The sequence below is a fragment of the Dreissena polymorpha genome, chromosome 14 (genome assembly GCF_020536995.1).
Source record: "Dreissena polymorpha isolate Duluth1 chromosome 14, UMN_Dpol_1.0, whole genome shotgun sequence".
NCBI lineage: Eukaryota > Metazoa > Mollusca > Bivalvia > Myida > Dreissenidae > Dreissena > Dreissena polymorpha.
In genome coordinates, this window is record NC_068368.1 from 53,381,515 (window position 1) to 53,401,690 (window position 20,176).

At 32.8% G+C, this 20,176-nt stretch overlaps 1 protein-coding gene across 2 annotated transcripts in view; it reads left to right on the forward strand.

Annotated features, from left to right (window-relative positions):
- The first annotated feature begins 8,217 nt into the window (after window positions 1-8,217).
- Window positions 8,218-20,176, forward strand: part of LOC127858862 (uncharacterized) — an 84,484-nt gene continuing 72,525 nt past the window's right edge. The window contains exon 1 of one of the 2 annotated variants that reach the window (XM_052396201.1): window positions 8,218-8,658. In XM_052396201.1, the coding sequence (XP_052252161.1) occupies window positions 8,537-8,658 (122 nt within the window). In that variant the 5' untranslated portion in view covers window positions 8,218-8,536. The remainder of the gene's footprint in view (window positions 8,659-20,176) is intronic. The other variant, XM_052396200.1, reaches the window with a different exon arrangement.

Genomic DNA, 20,176 nt, shown 5'->3' on the forward strand with positions numbered 1-20,176 from the left:
CGAATAAAATTAAATTCTACGAAATGCATAGTGCCCAAATTAGAATTTATAAATATGTTTATCACATGAAACGATTGGATGATTTCAGAAATATATGATGCCTATCAAACTTATAACATCTCATTTCTACGATTTCAGATTTAATCGATGCCAATCATTTGTCAGGATATAAAAATAATATTTGCCTTTGTATTTTTTAATATTAAAATATCAGTACTGTTACCGCATTTTAATTGTTAAGCTTACGAATGTTTTAAAGAGTTCAACCGATTTGCAGTAAAGATGACAGAATATGAGCAGTTTATGTGCTCAATTAAAAAAGATGTTGGAAACATGTCGAATATATGATTTTGTTGTGTACAGCTGTACTAGATGTCATAGTTCTTGCACACTTTTGCGTTCGGATCACCGTCTTTCTTTTGTAACAATTAATTTGTCTGCGATTTACATCGAGAACACTATGCGAAGGCTGTGGTTGTTCAGCTTCTAGCTTTATATCAGCTCGTTACCCTCAAGCACTGTTAAATCTTTACTTGATTGTGATGATGGAAGGGCTATTGGCGGCAGACCTTTTGCACACATGGCGGAAAACTACCTTTGCTCTTAAATTCCATGTCCCGTCATGATGCTTGTGCGTAAAAAAATCAGATAAGCAAATTATGATATTCTTGTGTTTTAATTTGATATATTTTAAACAAAATCATCTTAAACGACAACACGTATTGAGCGCGCCGTGTTCGCGCTGTAGAATATCAACACTTCTTGCGCGTATCAGCTTACAAACCGCGCAGATAATAAACGCATTTGAATGCTTAAAAAATACTGAGAAAGTTCTTAAGAATGAGGTTTCTTACATAGAGGCATATCTTATAACAAAAAATGTCAATCGATATTTACAAATAAGTCCGTGTGTTCTCGATTCTGGTGTCCGAAAATAATCCAATGTATGCTAGAATGGCATACACTATAGTGATATAAAATGAATGCAATGATTGCAAACTGTGTATGAAAGCGCTTGGTGTGAATCGAAAAAAACACTTTTTATACGCTTCGAATGAACGTTTTATACTAACTCATTTTACTCCAGTAGTTTCACCCTTAATTTTTTTGTATAAAAACTATTTTATTTATAACTACTAAATCATTTTTTATTACCTTTTTTAATTCGTTTGTTTTGTATTTTAGAAACGATTTTTGCAATTTCTTTTACAGGCTTTGTAGACTAAAGCTCGAATTAATATATTTAGTTCGCATATACATAACTATGTCATAAAAATAACAGTTTACGGCACCTCTGAAATTGTAAACTTTAACAAAATCAAATATTTAGCAATATTTTATGTTTGTATAAAGATAAGATATACAAATTAAACTGCTTATATAATAATATGTGTATTAAGCTGCATACTTAACACGTAGCAGTTACACGGTTAGTTGTTAACAGAACATATGGGAGACACCATAGCAAGTTTATTTAATGATATGTTTTGTTATACATAGACCATCTATCTTAACCCTTTGCATGCTGGGTAATTTGTCGTCTGCTAAAATGTCATCTGCTGAATTTCTAAAATTAGCATTTTCTTCGATTTTTTTCAAAGAATACTTTCAGAATAGCAAACAGTTTGCATCCTGATGAGACGCCACGTTTTGTGGCGTCTCATCTGGATCCAAACTGTTTGCAAAGGCCTTCAAAATTCGGTTCCAGCGCTAAAACGGTTAATGTTCATTTACACTTTAATACGGACAAACAGCACTGTACTGCGTCACCATGAAAAGCTGAACAGGTTTTAAGCCCATGTGCATTGTATTGACCCTTCCGTATTTTTGCATTTATTCTCGAGTAAACTGATTGCTCCCTCCGATGGTTCAATTTAAATTATTTATCATGTGCCATAAACATAATGTGTTTCATATTTGGTTGCTGTTTTGAAAGTTAGATATAGATTAATTGATGTTTACTTCAACCTTGTCTCACTATCCGCAATGTAATGGACGATGATTTCAGAAGTTAGTTGTTTTACAAAGATATCGCAAAGCTCGTGCACTGAAAGAAATCAACACAATTCGGATTTGCTTTTTAGTTAACAACAGGAAGCAATATAAAAACGCTGTGTTGATATTTTTGTTTGCCATCGCAAGCGCTTTGAGTGGTTGACTAATACGGCAACACTTTGGCGCCAAGTGTCTTATTCATGTAACGCCTTTATTTCTGAAAGCTTCCGTAAACGTTTTGAAAATATTTGGAACATTTTAATTATTGTCTTTTAATTGGCCTTGCTTTCATTTTATTTTAACAAACGTGAATGTATTATAAGCAAATTGCTAAAATTTAAATAACGCGGTTAACTATATGTGAATCAGTGTCAACATACTAAATGTCTTCATTTTTTCTCGTGAAGGGACTTGCTGTTGATGCGCATAATAAGGGACTGCGAGGAGAGAAGCCAATTGTAGTATAGTTGTTTTAAGGCTAAATGTGTGTTGGTTATTCCAAGTTTGAAACAAAATATAAAAACTTATTCACCCCAGTCGGAGAAAAAATACTGCTGTGGAATAAACATATGTGGACCAATTACACATTTCTTTGTAGTAACCATTATGGGTATTTCATTTGCAAATGGACAAGATATAGATCTATACGATAAACAGGAAAGATTGTCTGACAGCCATCGCAATTATGGAACATGTTACGAAGTGTGCTAATTTGGATAGTGAAGATATAAAGCTTGAGATAATGCAATCAGATTGTGTTGCCGTCTGCAAACGAATTGCTCCCATAATGATATCACGTTCTTTGTGCTAATTCCTCGTCAATAGCCAATTCGATACACAATTACAAATTTGGTGGTCTCAGCAGATAGTTTTTCGGAAGCTCTATACTTACTCAGGAGTGTGATGTATTTGGAAAATCTCACTGATCTGTTAATACAAACCAAATAGTCTAATTTGAAATCCCTTTAAATCGTTTTACATGATTTTGAGGTTGTTTCTATCAACTGATTAGTCAAATTTAACCACATAATTAAGATCCAGATTAAATAATAGTGCAATTTTAAATCGTAATCTGCTTGGTTATGTTTAAAGAAAATTCGAAAGCAATCATAACAATGTGATCAAATTCTCGATAATTGATCGCAACCATTTAACTTAAATTAACGCACATGCAGGTAAATGGCGCATATTTTGAACGATTCTTCCTTATTACTTTTTTAATTTATAAACATAAATCTATAAAACCCCTTGAACATGTTCAAAACCCGATCCTCGAATAAATACGTTCATTTTGACAATCCTTCGTCAAAATATGCATGACTATGATAATTTGCATATATGCTTTATTAATCAGAGTACTTACATAACAGATCATCTACTCACTTATTCCATTCCATTTAACAGCTAGATAGACGTTGACTCGAATAGCTACAAATATGATCCCGAGTAAGGTCTTTATATAACATTGATATGTGTAAAAGGTTTCTTTAGATTTACTGATGCAAACGAACGTTTGTTTTCCCCCGAGACCACCTGTTGGAGAGCATGAGGCATTTTATTGGCAGAGCTGTTTAAATTCAAGGTCTATAGTTCAGAAGTTCAGCAGACAATCTGACTGAATATATCAATATTGGTCATATATAATGCCCATAACTATTGTCACTATGTTTCATGTAGATGCGATTAAAAGTTATAAAGTGAACAAGGTTTATTTGCCATTTTTCAACCGATATACATAACTATGAAGTGATTTCAAATGTTTGCGTCTGTGATTGATTTGATATACCTTGCTTATGTTCGCATTTCTCTCAAAGACTTTCTAACGTAAATATTGATTTTTCTGCAATGCACTGTATGTGTTATTGGTTTTCGACACCACTTTGTCACCTTTTTTATGTTCCCGAAGTGAGTTCTAATTGTGACACGACTATTTCACGGTCAATGTATCTGGGATTGTTTATACAACGTGGAAGTAATTTAAATGTGCAATCAGCAAAACAGCGAGATTTTAAGGTGTACACTTTCTAGCTGACTAAATTTAACAGTTTCAAAATTTTCGCATATAAAGTCTCAATTAAGATGCCAGAGTTAGTGAGAAAACAATTCAGTTCTCAAAAGTGCCTATTACCAACATCGGAATTTACAAACACGTTCCTCACATTTGACAAATGAATGATTACGGAAATATATGATGCCAATAAAACTTATACCACCGTATTACTACATATTATAAAGACTTGGTCAATAAAGATCTTTTGTAATGATATATATGTAAATGCATATTTACATATGTATTCTTTAATATAAATTAGCAGTACTTGCGCCGCATTTAAATTGTTAAACTAATCAATGTTTTAATGGGTTCAACTGCATTGTAGTCAAGATGACACTTTATGAGAAGATGTATGTGCTGAATTAAAGTAGATGTTGATTAAATTATAAAGAAGTGAAACTCCAGCTGCTGGAGCAGTATTGAATTCTTATTATAAACAATTAGTTGGTCCTCTATTTAAGGCAAGTGACCGATTGCCCAAACAGTACAAAACAGCACAATACAAAACAACATAAAATATATAAGAATAAAGCTGGGGTCACCGCCTTGGAACGTCGAATGTATGTTTTCGGTTATGTGTATCTATTATAAAAGTGATAGTTCTTGCATTCGTTTGCATTCGGATTTAACTCTGTCCTTATTAGCGATTGATTTTGTCTGCACTGTTTGGGATATTGGCTTTGTCCTCATGTTTTCATTCTTGTTATTTTCCCGAAGCGACTGCTTATTGCCAAATTACTATTGTCTCTTCATCTGTAATTATTAGAACAACGCAAAGATTAATGTATGTAAAAATTAAACTATGTAATTACTATGTGTAATCAGCAGAACGGTTTGAATTTAAGGTGTGCATTCATTTACCAGCCTTGAAAGTGTCAAAAAGCTTATACTATTTTTAGATAATGACATAGCAATCAAACAGAGTGAACACTCATTTTCCGTTGTGTTTCCTTATATATACTTATATATCGAAAAAATCCCATCAGTATAATGCATTATAACAGTCCATGTAATTTGTGAAGCATACGTAAATGGCCCACAATAACCGTAGATTTTGTATCTTCTTCAGATGAATCAACTAATAAAGCTCCTAGCGATGTTAGTTGGAGACGTGGTTGTTTAAGAAATAATTCGTGTACGTTATAGTTTGTTGTCGAATAACCCATGGCCGGAAGTTTAGATGCGTAGGGATTAAATCACGAGTGCGAAGCACGAGTGATTTGAAACCACGCATCTAAACTTCCGGCCGTGGGTTATTCGACAACAAACTATAACGTACACGAATTATTTCGATTCTAACACGATTTTTACTAAAGATTTATAGAATGTATCTTATTTTTCTTGCATACTATTTTATGTGAAGCTGCGCCCATAAAAAATAGCTTTCGGCTGTTCTGTCTATCAGATCTCCGCCCTCAATAACAGCCAAACTGGAGGGAAAAAAACCCATTTCATGTCTGCTGGTGGAAAATGTATCGGCATGTTTTGTTTAGCTACAGCGTATGCTTTCGGTGTATACGCTCCGCCCATGATTTGTTGCAGAATAACCCATGGACGATTTTCTTCTTTGTTTATATGAAATTTGGCACGTGCCGTGTTAGAATCATTAATAAGCATAAATAATAACACTATTTCTCATTATTGTTTTGTGATATACATCTTGTATACACTATTAGCGACAGTGTTGAGACACATTTCTAGCAATATTTATTGTTTGTAATTTCTTAAATTATTTACGCGTTTTCAAAATATTTTTTCAATAGCTAAATGATCGTCTTCGACGATTACAGTTAAAATGTGTTTTATTCAGAGCCAATGCAATCCGCGTTTTACACAATGTTTTATTGATTAGGTTTTGTTTGGTGATGTTGGCATGGCAAACAATGATTAATACCGTAGGTTATCACACCAATAACTAAAATATATCAGTCATATATTTCGTTTCTAGCATACATTTATATGCTATTTTGTCTTCTTTTGTAAGGTTATGTATGATCACTTTTTATCAAAACTCGAACCTTTATGCAAATGGATACACGAATTTGTGGTTCTTACGTTAGCTATCCCTGAAGCATAACTATTGAAAAATACGTCGATTTTTTTTAATTAACATCGAGAACGCTATGCGAAAGCTGCGAGATTACAGATTCTGACTGTATATAAGCTCTTTCTCTCTCTCTCTCTCCTCAAACCACTCCTCAAACCACTTATAAATCAGTCAAGTCGTGCAGCTGAGTACAAGGACTAAGAACAATAGACGTATGTGATAGGTTCTAACCACATGCGGCTCAGCTTCTTAAACCATTTATGCCTAGTGGACTCTCCGCATTGGATCAATTTATTTCCAAAACTAGGGAAGTCTAGCATATTTATTTCTATATTTAGAATATTTCTTACAGAAATTCCTTGAGGCAAACAGCGCAGACCCTGATGAGACGCCGCACCATGCGGCGTCTTCATCTGGATCTACGCTGTTTGATAAGGCTTTTTTTCTAGACGCTAGACATAAATGGGTTAACTTGATTTTAATGATGGAAGGGCTATTGGCAAAACATTTCTTATAACGCTGTCGGAGAACTACCGTATGCTTTGAATGTGATGTCTTACCATGATGCGTGTGCGTACAAAAATAGATAGGCAAATTAGGTTCTAGTGCGTTAATTTGATATCCCTTTTACAAAATCATCTTACACGAAAAAAGTATTGAGCGCGCCATGTTTGCGCTGTAGCAGCTTCATGTGCACATCAGCTTACAAACCGCGAACATAATTTATACGTTTGAATGCTTAAAAGATATTAATATAAAGGTTCATAGGAATGAGGTTTAAAACATAGAAGCATATCTTATAACAAACATGTCAATCTATTTTTACCAATTAGTCCGTATGTTCTCGATTCCGATGCACTATAAATAGAACACGTGGTCTAATACCTTTGATAATATGTGAAATCAAACGAGCCTGGCATGGAAAAGAAAATGGCGGAGAGTGTGAAGGGCCTTTTAAAGGGCCTTTTCACAGATTTTGCGATGTATTGAAGTTTTCTATTATATGATTTATAACGATAAATTATAAACATTGTATCTGAAAAGATCCAGTATTTTTTTTTAAAGAAAGAACAAAAAAGTATCCCTCAACTGGGCTCGAACCAATGACCCCTGGAGTAAAAGTCTATCGTTTAGACCACTCGTCCATCAGTGCTCATACAATGAGTGATGTATTTTTTACTTTATATAAGCAAAATACTCGTAGTATCCCAAAATAAAACGACAAAAGAACTCCCTAAATTATTCACCAATTTCGCGTTGCAACGCCTTATAATTTTCTGGTTTTGAAATCGTCAAAAGATGTATATAATGGATATTTAAGAGCGTAGTAAATGTTCAGTTTTACTGTTTCCTCACAAATATCACGACGTGAAAAATACCAAATCGTGAAAAGGTCCCTTTAAACGATGTTTTACACCATTTTATGATGCATTCAATATTGAAATAGTGCTGATCATTCTTCACAAAGCTGAGATGGATCATTCTTCACAAAGCTGAGATGATCCAATGTGTGGGGAAAGAAAACATTCAGGAGTTGCACTTCGATTTTTTTCCGCGTTTGTGATGAAAATGTTATAGATTTAATTGGCAAAAAAAAGCGCACAATAAAATGAAAGGACTCTGTTCTTTTACAGTAATATAGAAATCGATCACTTGAATGACGTTTTCTCAATCTTTTACGTAGATGAATTGCGGAAATTATGGGAAATAATTGGCAGCAAGCAACATCGTAAACGCAATTATGTAGTACAATATGTTACTGTGTTGCAAACACAACGACAATGCCAGCTTAAATAGTTTATAATTTAATGATCACAGTTAAAAATTAACTTTTTAAATGTTTAAATTTGAGTTTAAAATGGTTTGAGTCACAATGATGTTTCATGATGCTTTCAGAAAATTATGTTCCGTGTGTAAAATGATTGTACTTGTTTTGCGCGAACTGATTTAAAAATATTTCAGGCAGCGTTATATCAGGCAGAGATCAATGTGGCGGTATAATAAATCGCAGATGACACTATATTCAACAACAAATAGCACATTCTAACAATGTGAACATAACGCCATGCTGATTCTAGAACTTGGATTCAACCTAGCGTCAAAATGATGTATGAATACAAATATCGTCGATTGCGATGCAACCTTTCAGCGCATAACTGTATACGACCATAATCGTATTGATCCGAGAGCTTCAAGTATATACACAAAATTTAACATCTTTTCCGCGAGAATACTTCAAAACTAGATTGACGCTCGTCGTATACTCACATGGTTCACATCTATCTGAATGTTAAGCAAATATATTTGTGTATGGATACCGTATATTTTAGATTTAGACATAGTGGGTTTCACTAAACGAAAACGATATTTTATATTGAAATACGTGCGTGTTGTTTGCTTTAAATTTGTTAAAAGTGAAGCTTGTCTAAGCGTTAGACGATATGTTTGGTCAGTGCTATCCGGGGACGAGTTTAAGAATGTTGGTGGGGGCAGACGTTAACCCGTTTTCCGAGAGAAGGAATTCCAGCCTTTCCATCCGAAAACCTCAAGGGCTTAGAAGACGGTAAGATATTGCTAAAGGACTCAGATGCTGATGAATTTCCAATTGCAAACTCCTCCACCGTAATGATAAAACAAAAAAAATGCAAACATGATTTTGACTGGTTTTTTATATTATTACTCTATTGCAAATATATGTTTTATTGGTTGCTTACATGCTCTGAAAGAAAACATAAGGATTTGCACAATACACATTTATTATTTAAAGGGCTAGGTTCACGAAGGATTGAAATAAGCCCTGTTACAGAATTAAATGAATTTACTTTTATCTTATAGGGCAAACTATTGAATATAGGAAAACAACAGTTTATAATTAATATCGCTTTATTATGGTTGCTATGGCAACATGATAAATACGTAAGAATATTTGTTATGGTATATAAAAATCAATTGCAAACGTATATATATATATATATATATATATATATATATATATATATATATATATATATATATATATATATATACATTATACGTCATCATGAAAATGATAAAATTGTACATGGGTATTGAAAACACACAGCATGTTGTAAAAAATCAACATATAGTGGTTGGTTGTCATGGTAACGAGTAGGACATTGACGTTTTTATACAATGTTTTGTCAAAGAAATCAAAGAATATTAAATATAATGTACTATACACAGCATCCTTTGCCTAGGGCATACCCAATTGATCGGATTATATGCAGATAGGTTTAAATTAATAATTTCTGAAACTACAATTGCCATTTCCATGGAAACTATTTAAATGTATATGATATGTCATTTTTTAAAGTAAATATCGATCGGCAAACAAAATAAACATAAAAACTTAAAAAAATAGATCTAAATTGTTTTATTATTACATTTTTTAATTATTACAATAAAAAATGAATCTTTGATATTTTAAATGTTACCATGGTAACGGATAATTTTAAAATGGAATGCAAAAACAGAATGTACATACTAAATACACGCTTTACATCAAGTATCCTGTTGGAAATTACAAATAATAAACCAGTATCACATAATGATAATAATTTTTGATAATGCACAATATTTCATGGTATTACATATCATATATATAGGATCTGGCACGAGCTCTCATATCATACCATATTTTATTAAACGAGTTCAGGAATTTTGTTAGTAAGCGACGAATTTTCTGGACGAGTTTAATAAAATATGGTATGATATGACAACGAGTGTCAGATCTTTTTTATCACATGCTTTTAAATGAGCAAATAAAATAAATATTTACGCAAACATAATGATTACTCCCGAATGTTGTTTACATTTCGTGACGTCATTTTACGTTGCAACGTCATTTCAGCAAAATAACCTACTGGATACAAAACTGAGTAAAATGCGATTGGTCAATAAACGAAAACTAAGCCGATGAAAACGCTTTAAAATGTTGTATTACACATGTGTAATATAAAAAAATATGTAATGGTTGTTTTACATGGGAAACAGGGTATAGCATGTGATAAAAAAAAACAGTATTTAATACAAGATTTGACGTCTTAAGCGTTACAAACGCATCAACGTATCAAAATGTTACTGACATAAGCAGTCCTGCATATACTTAGTTACGACAAATAACTTTAAAATGTCTTATCTGTGAATGTAAACTTTTCACTTCACAGACAACGGATTTTAATTATGTAACGAAATTATACAATATTCAATCAATCTTTCACTTAAAATAAAGGATTTCTTTTATTTTTTAATCAAAAGGTTTTAACCATTTAATAATAAAACGTACGATGAATTTCCGTGTTGTTGCTCGTGTTGATTGTCGTGGTCTCGTAGCAATGGTCCTGGGATGATTGATTTATAACAGTGTTCTTAAGTGATAATTTGTTATCCAACGACAAGCTAAACAGAAGTTTTAATATTTTATTCCTAAGGTTTGGCACAACATTTGTCAAGGCTGGTACACATACACATAGAATTTAAGATACCATTGAACGATATGAAAGCATATAACTTACAAGAAATGTTTATAGAATCCCCCAACACCGGAAGGACGTGTGCTGATAGAATATTGCCGATTTATTTCAAAACGGCGCAGCAATATTAATAAGGTGTAATATAAGAAGGTAAACACATTCTGCAAATGTGGCAAGTCGCCCAGGAACAACCACAAACCATGTTTTATCCTGTCACATGCCTTTAAATCAGCCCGATAACCAGGTAACCTAATATTCCAAAAGATATTAGGCTAGATGACCACGTGACCTCGAATATCCGTCAGTTGCTCTCCGCGCATGCGCACGCCTGTACTATTTTCTATAAATAAAATATACTTGTTTTAAAAAAAATAAATACATGTGAAGCACTGTTTGTGTAAACATTATTATTTTAAGAGCATAATTTCGTCTTTGTGTATTGAATTAATAACGATTGACTCGATTTCTTTGTTGTTTAACAAGATGGAAGCTAGCCTCAGCGTTTTGCATGACTTGACGTAACAAGGATTTTGTTCGCGCGTGTTTTTTCCCATATTAAATATTTAAACACAATATACTCGAAAACTAGATATTTTAGAAACATTTCAACGAATGTGACAGGATAAATAGAATAATAGTTTGGTGACGTGGATGGAGAATGGTTATCTGGCTCGTCGGAGGATCTTATCGGGTGAGCCGAACTTCCTCCGACTTGCCAGATAACCATTCTCCATCCACGTCACCAACCTATTATTCTCTATATATGTGCCTGAAACATGGAAAAAAGCGTGGAAACCTGTACCATTTTGGCAGCCCCAGCGGCTATTGTCTTTGAACCACCGGATGTTAGGTCTCATCCTGCAGAAGTTTTGATTGAAAGTAGTCACATAAAACAAAAAGAAAATAATTTGTTCCCGAAGTGAAGATTGAAAGTTCATGGCGAATGCATTGTATTCACAGCTTTGAGGTTGATTTACTCTGACAACTGGTTGATTCCGTGTACTATAGCCAATGGTCTTATGGAAGCAGCCTTGACGGGACCCTGTTTTCCGGATATGTGCGCATTTTACTGAAACTATATACAAACACTGGCCAGTATCCAAGTACAGTAATTGTGTGGAGGGTGGGAGGGTTATATTTCAACAGTAATCAAAGCAATGCGACTTACACCTCGTCGTGTTCCAAAGCTAAGGAATGATTTTCAGCGAACATTCAGTATTTATAGTACTCGGAGCGAAGTGTAACTCCAAGACGAAAGTAAAGGCAAGAAAAAGGTTATATCTGACTATTTTAATCCATTTTTATTACAAATTGAATTATGATGTTTAGCTATACGCTGTCACATTTCATTATTGCACTGAAGCTGGTAGTCAAGACTTATCGCAATTGCTGTCCGAAAATAATCCAATGAATGCAACAATGGCATAAGACATAGTGAAATGAATTGACGGTTATCACTGTAAACTATGTTTGAATGTGCTTGAAGTGAATCGGAAGTACACGTTATTATACGCTTGGTACAAGCGTTGTATCTTTACTTAATTTACCCCAGTACAACTATCAATAATCTGTTGTTTAAAAACAATACGATTAATAACTACTTTATTATTATTTCATGGCCTACTTAAATACGTTTGTATTGCAATTTGAGAAACGATAACTTTCCGTAAAATGTAATTTGTCAGGCCGTGTGTCCTTAATAAAGATATTTTATACGCATATAAATAAATGTGTCATCCAATTAAGTATTAGTGAAGAAAATATGGAAACACTTAAATCTTAAGTTTCTTAAAAACAGAAGTATGCACCTCTACATTTTTAGACGTAAGTAAAATCAATATACAGCAACATTTTATAAGAATTTATTTGCATTCACACTAATTTGTTTATGAATCAAGAGACTTTAAACACAGCAGTTACACTGTTTAGCTGTTAACAGAACCTATTTGAGGCACGATAAAACATAATCAATTATATTGTAATTGTATGTATAACATGCATCACCATATTTTATGTGCATTTACACTTTTTCAAAAAGAGTAACGGAATAAAAACAAATGCACTTTGTTAACTGGAAACGGGTTTTAACCCGAACACATGCATGGAAGTGACCCTTCCGTATTTGTTTCATTTATGCTCGAGTTATTTTTTACTTGCACCTTCGATGGTTCGAACTGCTATATTTGTCATTTGCCATAAAATCGTATTCAACAACATATTTTCCTGATTTGGTTATTGTTTTATTGTAAGATATATATTAACTGATGTATATTTAACCTAGTCTATCTATCCGCGTTGTAATTTACAATTATTTCACACGTTAATTTTAAAAATCGAAATCGCATAGCTCATGCGCAGAAAGAAACAAACACATTTGTCGGTTTTGCGTTCCAGTAAACAACAGGAAACAATTAAAAACATCTTGTGGAGGCTATTTTTGTTTGTTATATCAAGTTCTTCGAATGGTTTAATGCTCAAACAGTTATGCGACAAGTGAGGTATTTATGTGAACGCTTATATTTCTGAAAGCTTCCGTCAACTTGTGAAGTTATTTGGTTAATGTTGATCATCATTTTGTTGAAAGATCTGACTCTCGTCTTCATTTCTTTAAATTTCGATAAATGGGTTACTCTTTGGGAATGATTGTTGACCTAAAATCATTTATTTAATTTATTTTTGAAAAATAAAGAAAAATTGAACAATCTGTTTTAGAACATTAACCAAATTCCCGATTTTTATTTAATTATTAATATGTAAAATAAGCATTTCTTTGCTTTCATATGTTGAAGACCGTGAAAAGTCTATTAGTCATTTATCATTTTCTTCGTATTATTGTTTCTTTACATATGAATGAAATGCAATCAGGGATATAATAGGCGACCCATGAGTGAGGTCCACTGGCTGGAGTCGAACAAGGTTAGTCTGTCGTTGGGGTGTCTTTAAGTTTAGAAACGATGTCTACCAATACATTGGATGGACAGTTTTTGCTTATACTTCAAAACAACATTTCACGGTGTTTTCAATAATATTTGGTTCAATGCTTATTTATTTTAAATGTATTTAATTAAATGTATACCACCATCGTAAAACATCCCTTCAACAATAAATCCGACTTTGTCGATATGTTTAAAGTACGTTCAAATGTTGCGATGCAAATACACTAAACCATACACAAGATCTTAATATAGATCGGATGTCGATAACAGATGCCATGGCATATGATGATTTTGACGTTATAGGGTAAGCCAAACTAAACTTGTTTTTTTATAAGCACAGTGGAAATCGGGATCTTTTGGACAAACAGTCGCAGGTTTCAGACCAAATCATTAAGTGTAAAATAAAATAACCTTGGAATTCATCACGAGATTTATGTAAAAGGTCTACAATTGTGCAACTGGACATGCAAAGTAATTGTTTCAAGAATCAACGACGGGCTAGTCTATGCCAATTCTTAAGGATTCACAGGTATGAGTATTTTTAAAACAAAGTTTAGAGAAAGAGTTAAAGTCGATTATGTAATATATATGGATAATTATTTAAGTGAATTCGAAGACGCACTGGTATATGTTCTGTGTTCTGTGTTCTGTGTTATTTGTTTGTGATCCTTATGTTTGAACAATATGCTTTATGCCAAATAGTTCAGAGATGTACATAATTGTAATTTATGAAATCCGAAGCCACGTGAATGTATCATATTTTGCTCAAAGGAGTTCTAGTAAATATTTGATTTTTTACCATGTTTCAGTAAGGGTATTTATGTTGCCACCTTAACTGTCTGAAGTGCGTCGATGGTTAAACTTTCATTTTAAAGGGTTATATTAAGGTCAGTTGTTCAAAGATATTGGTTCTCTTTATGTTCCTGTGAGAAAATAGTACAAGTTGCGTTTGTTGTGAAGAATATTTCGATAACAAAACGTGAAGAGTATTTGGGGAAACTATATAATCAGCTTAATGTAGATCTAATTAATGGAATATTTTAAGTAAAAAATATGCATTATTTCACTTGAATCAATGACAGACAAATGTATTGAAATTATCACGCTATTAATGACATTTGCATTGAATGTTATTTTTGAAGATCTAAAATGTTGAAGTATATGTTCATTTGTTTTTCTTCAAATAATGTATCTGTACTTTGAATACACGCCCGATGCTCAGCTTTATGTAGCTTTTCGTTTATACAATATATTGAATATTCTGTTATTAGGATTACCATGTAAACATTTTTTCTTTCCCTACACACATGCACTTTAGGTTTAAATAATTTTAGCTTAAAATTGCAAATATCCATTTTTGTTCTCTACCGGGAATTTACAACTGTGTATAAACATGTGTTAATGAAAACATAGTTTTTTAGTTTCATTTCTTTGAAAGCAGTGTTTGTTGTTAGTTAGCAAATAACGATCGTCAAAATGACACTCAATTTCCTTTTATGTTTTATCGGTTTGGAGTTATTGAAAAACAAAAGCAGACCTTCTAGTGTGCCCTTTATACAATAATGCATTGGTTCCTATCTATGTAATTGCATGACATATATATTGACCTTTATTGTTAACTATTCGTGATAAATGTGAAAAGAAACATTGACCACTAAGCAATCATATTTAACCCGGAAAGGAACGTGCTCTGGCTTCGCATGATAAGGGGCTGCGAGGGTTACCAAGCGTCACATACTTGTTTTCAGGGCATATATGTGGGAATTGTTTTCAATGGATTGAGGATAATTAATTATTCATCCAAGTTGCAGAGTGAAATGAAATATATGGAAGAGAAATTACTGCTGATGGAATATATAAATTTGCCATTCTCTGTAAAAAGGGGTTTAAATGCATGTATCGTCCTAGTATTACCTTTTCCTGTGCGGACCGTCGCAGATTAGCTTGGGACGACATTTTACGCATATGCATTAAACCACATTTTCACAGAGCGCGGCTCAAATATTTGTATCAATCAGACATATCTCTGTTGTAACCGATATTCCTATTCCATATGAAAATGGACTAGCTATATGCGATAATCAGGAATGATTGTCTGACAGACATCCCCATAGTGGCACTTATTACGTACTAAATAACTATGCTTGGGAAGATACGTATAAAGCTTGTGATAATTGCAGTGGATTATTGTGCAAGGCGCCACCATATTGCTGACATTGCAAATCTCAGTGTTAATACATTGCCAATAACAAAGGCAATACAAAATTTCAAATCTGGTGGCTGCAGCATACTTAAGATGTGTATGATTTAACTTACTTCGGAAAGTACTTTAGTTTAGAAAATCCCATCACTGAATTGTTGGTACAAACCGACCTGTCTAATTTTAAATCATTTTAAATACGAACCCGTAACTATTATCAGTATTCGATGGTCAATACCACAATTCGGTGGTTGTTTCTATCTACTGATTGGTCTGAGATCCAAACGAAATCTATTATATTATAATTTTTTATCGTCTTTTCCAAATAAAGTTTGCTCTGAAGTAATGTTACAATTTTTTTTTATAAAAATGATTTGTACAGTTTAAATGAAAATTACAGACACACATCATATCAATTTGAACACTAACAGACACACATCATAGCAATGTGAACACTTACAGACACACATCATAGCAATGTGAAGACTTACGGACACACATCATATCAATGTGAACACTTACAGACACACATCATAGCAATGTGAACACTTACAGACACACACCATAGCAATGTGAACACTAACAGACACACATCATAGCAATATGAACACATTCTTGATAATTTGAAACTAAAGACACACATCATAGCAATGTGAACACATTCTCGATAATTTGGAATTACAGACACACATCATGGCAATGTGAACACATTCTTTATAATTCGGAATTACATACACACATCATATCAATGTGAACACGTTCTTGATAATTTGGAATTACTACTTGACACTCATCATAGCAATGTTAACACATTCTTGATAATTTGAAATTACTACTTGACACACATCATAGCAATGTGGATACATTCTTGATAATTTTGAATTACAGACACACATCATAGCAATGTGAACACATTCTTTAAAATGTGGAATTACTACTTGACACACATCATATCAATGAGAACACATTCTTGATAATTTGGAATTACTACTTGAAACATCGTAGCAATGTGAACACATTCTTGATCATTTAGAATTACTTCTTGACACACATCATAGCAATGTGAACACATTCTTGATTATTTGGAATTATTACTTGATCGAAACTATTTGAATGATAACGCACATTAAAGATAATGGTCTACATATTGAACAATTCGGCATAACTGATAACGCACATTAAAGATAATGGTCTACATATTGAACAATTCGGCATAACTGATAACGCACATTAAAGATAATGGTCTACATATTGAACAATTCGGCATAACTGATAACGCACATTTAATATAATGGCGCATTTATTGAACAATTTATCCAAACAATGTGTTAATTTAGAGAAATAAATTAATTACACCCTTTAATTATGTTCACAAAAATATGCACAATATGACACTTCTTCGTGAAATAAAAAGCATGCAATGATATAATTTGCTTCCATGTATGTATGCACTGTATTTCACAGATGTGGGATAATGCAAAGTCTATAATTCAGAAGTTCTGCAGACAATCTACCTGAATATAAACCTTGGTCGTAAAACGATGCCAATCAATATTGCCAACACATTTCATGATGGTACGATTACAACTGTTCGAGTTAATGAGATGACAAGGTGTCTTAGCCATTTTTGAATTCATTTTCATAACACTGAAATATTTCATGCAATCTTGCGGTTTTTCAAACGTGGCCGATATATTATTCGTGCGAACATTATAGTAAAGATTCATGATGAAATAATCTAAATTGTTCAAGTAAATGAGGAGACATTGTTTACCTTGAAGCATCTTGACCGTCCGCCCGACTGTCGGATCGCCCTCCCTCCCGCAAGTTACTAGATCTTATACGGTTAGGTATCTCGTTTATTTAATATACAACTAATTAAGGCATTCAAAATTACAGTAAATATATATCCAAGCAAAACCATAACCAGTTGAAATACATTTGTTACATGTTCTGCTGGGCAATGCACATAGCATTCTTAGTTGAAACTTCAGCTTTAAATACTAGTTGTCGAATATAACTAGTTGAAAGATGACTGAATAATGATTGTATGAAAAAAATGTGTTTACTAAGAACAATACAAATTTAATGAAAAAAGATCGCGCCATTTAATTTACAATAAAGAATGTTTTTGCATGTTTTAAGACCATCATTCAATATGAATGTCCCATGTGCATAATAAATACTTAAGTAATTTTCTTTTGATGTTTTATTGCTCTCAGCAACGACATTTCCAGATAAAGCAAGTTCACAAGTTTACCTTTATGCCCATTTGACGGTACGGTATGGACCGTCTGTCCTTTAAGGTTATCGGAAACATTGTCGTCGTGTTCACTTGCAAAGGTTTCACGGCAACTCTCTGGCAGTAAATAGATAGACTATCATTGCTGTGACAAGTATTTAATTGCATGCGTTTCTTCAATCGATGTTGATGTGTACTCGCAGACAAGATTTTCTTGAGGATCAAAACATAATACCTTAAAACCTGAAATAAAATGTCTTAAAGCCTTGCATAAAAAGCTTGTAAAAGAAGTAATTTCTCTACACAACTGGATTGTCTCATAAATGAATTGAAAGGACATGAACGCAAGTGTAAGGTAGGTGAGAAAATCGTGTTTACCCTCTTATAAGTTATATTAATTATATTTAGTATTACAAAAATGTATAAGCAGTGTACAATGTTAGTACGTTTGATGTGTCTTTTTTTTAATCTCATGAGATATTCAACTTAAAATGACAGTAATACTATCTCTTCAGTTGTTCAAAAACCTATCCTTTTTAAAACCTCTTTGAAAAATTCGATACAACCAATTGTTTAGTTTTATATCGATTTACCATAAAGACTAAAGCTATCCGATATTTGTCGCATATACACATGTCTTCTATTATCATAAAATATAAGATGGTAAAAGAAGTATTCAATTATGTGAACATATACATATTATTTATTAATTCAGTGATTAAATAACGGATACTATACTGTTATAATTTTCATATTTTGTTTTTAAACAAAATTTGTACAGCATGTTTACCACTTAGTGGTGGTATGTACGGAGTTGGTCCTTCGTTTTGTGCATTTTAATTATGTTATTAAGTTTCGTATTTGATAAAGGTATAAAAAATATTATATCAACGGAAACAACACGTTTAACACTAAAAACCTATAAAGAATCTTTCAAAACAAGATTATTGCCTTGATTATATAATTATAAATACTAATTGCGTGGGTTTTAAGTGACGCATTTAAGCACTTAATTTTCTTGCAATAATATGAAGGCAATAATTTAAGATGTAATGATTCAAGGAGATAATCGAATAATATTAAACTTATTATAATACTTTATATCATCTGAATAGCAATATGATACATATCAATGCATAATTGTAAAAAAACGATGTACAAAAAACATTTTCTGATACTTACGTTCGACCCTTTTCGGTCCGCCGTTCACTCTATATCTGAGTGTAACGGGACGATGAGTCGTGGGTATCCGACGATGCGAATAGTGGTGGCATTTGATATGACTAACAATCTCGAGCACGCTATCATATACGTCACCTTGATATGTAATTTAACACACACATAGAACGTGCTACTATGATACAAACGTCTGCGCGAACACTGATTGATAATTATTATGAAGCTAATCACATCCAACTTGATACTCTGCCGAAATCATATTATTTAATGAATTATAATTATTTGTAAATTTGCGTCGAACCAATGCCACATGTAACGCTATACACATATTAGTGTAATATATTTAATTCTTAGTTTGTCTGATTTGTACACTTGTCTTTAATACTCCGGAAAAGATCTGAAGTCGTTACATGTATGATGTTTCGAACTTCAGAAATCGTCTTTATAAAGCGAATACATTTCTCGCTGATGTATTTTTAGTAAATAACGTGCTCAATAAACAATTAAGTGAACTTTAGCCACATTGCTCACATGCTTTTGCAGGTGCAGTTTCACTTTATTTACCCTTTTTTTCACCTTTAACCTTTTCGCTGATGCTTTTACGACATCGTTATTCATGCCGGTAAAGCAACTTTTCAGTGGAAAATTGATCTCAAATATTCATATCACTGGCCCTATTATGTTCAGTGCATCGTCTCACAGATGAAGAACTCAATTCAAGGCAAATGGAAATATCTTTGCCTAACAACATCCAAAAACCATAATTGCATTTCACTACAATCCACGGATTTCTAAGATTGAACCCTTAGTAATGGATTAAGCTAGTATTCAACGTTAAATATTATATATCTGTGATAATATATTCATGCTTATTTAACAGTGTCTTTCTAACTGAGGCTATTGTATGTGTTGACTAAACTGTGTTACAATGATGTTTAATTCAAATTCTAATTAAGTATTCTCTATGCTTCTTGATCACTTTAAAGTTCGAATGGGTTGGACAATATATCTTGTTACATATTTCGAACACA